The sequence below is a fragment of the Limulus polyphemus genome, unplaced genomic scaffold, assembly GCF_000517525.1.
Source record: "Limulus polyphemus unplaced genomic scaffold, Limulus_polyphemus-2.1.2 Scaffold562, whole genome shotgun sequence".
Taxonomy (NCBI): Eukaryota; Metazoa; Arthropoda; class Merostomata; order Xiphosura; family Limulidae; genus Limulus; species Limulus polyphemus.
Genome location: NW_013666172.1, coordinates 6,240 through 10,769, shown reverse-complemented (window position 1 = coordinate 10,769; position 4,530 = coordinate 6,240). Strand labels below are relative to the sequence as shown.

The window sequence follows — 4,530 nt, the reverse complement described above, 5'->3', positions numbered from 1 at the left end:
AGATATTAATAATTCTCTTCGAATTGCACGTTATTACTCCTGCTGCGCAAAAACAAATGTTCACAGTTTGTGGGGCACAACTGTTGGATATTTCAATAGTTTCTTAGTTTGAACTACTACATGTGTTGACGATTATTTTGTGATTATTTATGTACGCATTCTATTAGATCTTTTTAAGTCTTATTAGATTTAATCTGACAACATAAATTTTAAGACTAAGATTTGATTTCTAAAAAGGAGGTATTTTTGTATTGAGATGTGATTGTAATATTTACAACTGGTAAGGTTGTAATTCCATCTTTAATTTATACCTTCGCAAGTTATGTGGACTTACTAACACCTAAAAGTGTGCAAAAAAAAAAACTTTATGAGTTAGACAAATTATCGTTTTTTGTTTGACTGAGAATTCCAACATACATAACTTTTCAAAAAAGTAACAACAGCGTTGAACATCGCACTTCTAAAATGTCAAGGTCATTTAATGAAACACAGCTTGAAAATCGTGAGTGTTAAAAGTAATGTTTTATAGCATTAATTAGAGTATTTGTAAAAAAGACCAATTATAATGTTATTGCTTTACCATTGTGCATAATGTATTTGTATTTTTTGTATAATACAGGAATACTTCTGCAAAATCCTGATCGATTTACTACACGTGAACGTGCAAACATCGCATACACAGTATGAAAGAAATACAAAAAAAATAATCAGTTAACGAATAATATGGGAATAAAAAACTTATCATTAACTTCCAAAATTAAATTTTTGACGTTGACTTGAGGAAAAGTACTACTTTGTTGTAGTGTTTATAAATATAATGATACTGCCATATTAGCGTAAAGGTTTGGATATTTTAAATCCCTTTCATATGGGATAGTGAGGAAAGCTAATTGTGTGAATGTATATTAGCATAAAGGTTTGAATATTTTAAATCCCTTTCATACGGGATAGTGAGGAAAGCTAATTGTGTGAATGTATATGACTGATAGTCTCTCAATACAAACACTTTTTTTTTTTACTTATTGCGTATTCCATTTCTTCTATTATAATATGTATACGTGACAAAAATAGGATGTCATTAGATGCCATCCATAGCTTTTTCGTTTCTAACAAATAAAGTTCATTTATCTTATTATTTACAATAAAGCAAATACAACATTGATGTAAGACAAAACAATAATTAATACATCGAATTGATCTACAGACGAACTTAAGTCAATTGTAACATATAAGATCAGTGAGTAACTTTAAGGCCACGTATATGATCTGTGAAAGTAAACAGTAATTCATATTCATTTTCAGGATGTCCAAATATCATATTGAAAACAATAAAAACATATTAGTCAAATTTGAATGTAATATTACCGCACATTAAAGAAGATCTATAAAACTAGTGTTATCAGAGAATAGTTCCTTCTTCATTATGAAGAAAGGGCCACTTGTTCCTATAGAAAATCTCTGCGTTATTTAGTCGTTCTAACTCATAAATACTGTAATACTTCCAACAATTGAGACACGATGCTCAAACTTGTAATACGAGAATAATGAAGATCGTACGATGGTCTATTAATATGTCAATAAATAAAGCATGCCACTAATTAGTCGTTCTAACTCATAAATACTGTAATACTTCCAACAATGAAGACACGATGCTCAAACTTCTAATACGAGAGTAATGAAGATCGTACGATGGTCTATTAATAATATGTCAATAAATAAAGCATGCCACTAATTAGTCATTCTAACTCATAAATACTGTAATACTTCCAACAATGAAGACACGATGCTCAAACTTCTAATACGAGAATAATGAAGATCGTACAATGGTCTATTAATAATATGTCATTAAATAAAGCATGTCACAAATTTTTGTCTTGATATTAATATATACACAAATGGAAACATTTAAACATATTAAATCTACTTTTGAGCTTCTGCTGAGCATGTAAAAGTATGCAGAGCCTCTACCAAAGTAAGACATATATAGAGATTGATATCGATCAAGAGATTTGTAAAGCATGGGAAATAAATCAACCCAGCTTATAATAATAAGGGAAAATTATTAAGCTTTTGGACACAATATGTTCCTAGCAGTACATAAGCATAGCTAAGAATGGCAGCTTTCCGACAAAATACTTTCAAAATCAGGCATTAAGATTACATATACCCCTGAAATAGTACAACATTTAACCAAGTACTGTTGTTGAACATATCATACAATATATAGGGTGCTAAAACGTATTATAATAAATATTAAATCACTCAGTTATATACATAATAAAACACTTTATATTTTCTAAATATCTTTGAAAGTGAATTCATTAATGAGAGCAGTAATCTGCTTAATGATCAATATGCTTGAATGTGAAATAAAATATCCTACATTTGTAATAGTACAAATAAGGATCTATAAATTGATTAAACAATTTAATTCACTTTATGTTTTCATGATGATTATTAAGCTTACACTTTTGGGTTAAATGAAATTATATATTTTTGCTTACATAAGCTGTTTGTTTATTTATAACTTCACAATCTTTTCTATAATAATCATCTAAAGGTTGATTAAATCGGCAAACCTAATCAGTAAGAAACATTTTTGTGTACAAATCATAATTTATACAGATATTACATCGTTTTACAAACGTTTAAGAAAATATGTATATTTTTGATAATTGAGTGTAGTTTGAAATATAAGAGATACTGGATTTTGAAAATTGTATGTAAGTTTTCTAAAATATTTATTAGTGTAAACAATTATTAATATTTCAACGATAGTTTTATAAAGTTATCAATATATCTAAAACCAACTGACTTTTCTGTAAGTGGGAAATGTTTCACAAGAATGTTAAACTTAAACGATCTGGTCGACATTTAATTTACCTTAAGTTATGAAACTACCTGAGTTTTAGTAATTAGATATCCTAGTTATTATAATAAATGAACGACGTTATGGTATCAAAAATATAAATGAAACTGATCTAGGCGAAAGTATTAAGTCAGACATTTAGAAGCAGCTTTAACCTGTGGAGCTGTTACAGGACTATGTATTTTAAAACATTTACCACTAATAAAAATTAACTGAGTATTAAAACATTTTTATTATTATTATTATTTAAAAGTACAACACCTTCATTACTTCTTTTAATGACAAACCGTATTTTAGAATGTTTCGCTTAAAACCTTACGTTCACGACCTTAATCTGATTCGCTTATACAATTTCATCAACGTATTTCATCCACATCCTCAAGCTGAATAGCGGTTAAGAATTATTTGACTAAATCAACGTGTAATTAGTCGGCTTCTTTTCAGGAAATCGGAATTTAAGTTTTTCACTGTTATTTTGCTGGCTAGTACATTCATTGTAACCTAATATCATCGCTAAAAAGTATGTTTGATTGAAACATTCACTGGCATTTCCAACTAGAATTTATCCTGCTAATAAAAAACCCGAACGAACTTACCTTTTTGTGCTGTAAGAAAAAGAGGGTTCATACAAAAGAGGACAATGAGAATTCGTAAGTTGCTGAAGCAGCTATCTCGTTTTCTGCGGACTTTCATTATCATAGGCTCGAGAAAAAATTTGATTTGTGAAAGAAATGAAAAAGCTAGTTCCAATCTGACGAAATTGGTAGCTTAAAGCTGGAAACTTAAATAGGTCGAATATAATATATATATTTCATGATTGGAACCGTAGCTTGTTTTAGTTTATTAAATGAACTGCTTAAACGTAAGAACCACTCGGTTTATCCGGGCAAGAACTGCTGCTCTGTAGTCGCAAACTGCTCCCATCCTTTTCCTAGCGATTGTATGATCTACTCACGACTAAAGGATCGTAGCTAACGGGCACCGCATGAAGCCGGTCACGTGACGTAAGCCATCCAGCCAGCTCTGCATAAGCCTTGGCGAAGGAAACATCCCATTACGGCTGCAGTTCTGCAAAATACAGAAAGAATAAAATTATTTATTTGCATATACATTAATACTGATAATCAGAACAAATTTTTAAGTACGAGGTCACACCGATGTCTCCCCCCGTCAGAGTGTACTGAAAATCAACGTTATACTTTTAGTTCCTTATGAATGAGCACCTGTGTCAAAGATTGGGTCGTTCTAATATTCATATTGCAGTTTACGTCTTCTTATGTATCCAAGTTAAAAAGCAGAAGGGCGAATTCTTTAGATCTAGAAGGAAGTTTACGTGCTTCACCCTATGTAATAGGGTGGCAGCTTCATGGGTCTTCAATGTTCATGAAAGTGATGTAAATAAGTCTCACCTACAAACGTAGATCACGTTAGGCTAGTCCATATGGAATTTTGTTTTTCATTTATTGTATAATAATGTTAGGTATTAGGTCAGTCAGAGCAACACCTGTCACATTGTTAGCTACGACAAACTGTTGATGATGAAGTATAAATTAGTGTGTTAGACAGGTGGTCAGGCCGCCTGACTCGCAATCTGCGGGTCGCGGGTTCAAATCCCCGTCATACCAAACATGCTCGCCCTTTCAGCCGTGGGAGCGTTATAA

General features: G+C 31.1%; 1 protein-coding gene across 1 annotated transcript in view; it reads right to left on the bottom strand.

Annotated features, from left to right (window-relative positions):
• Positions 1–3,828, bottom strand: part of LOC106459119 — a 141,068-nt gene extending 137,240 nt beyond the window's left edge. Inside the window, exon 1 of the mRNA XM_022385546.1 lies at positions 3,466–3,828. Coding sequence (XP_022241254.1) covers positions 3,466–3,568 — 103 coding nt within the window. The 5' untranslated portion in view covers positions 3,569–3,828. The remainder of the gene's footprint in view (positions 1–3,465) is intronic.
• Between the last annotated feature and the right edge of the window lie 702 nt (positions 3,829–4,530).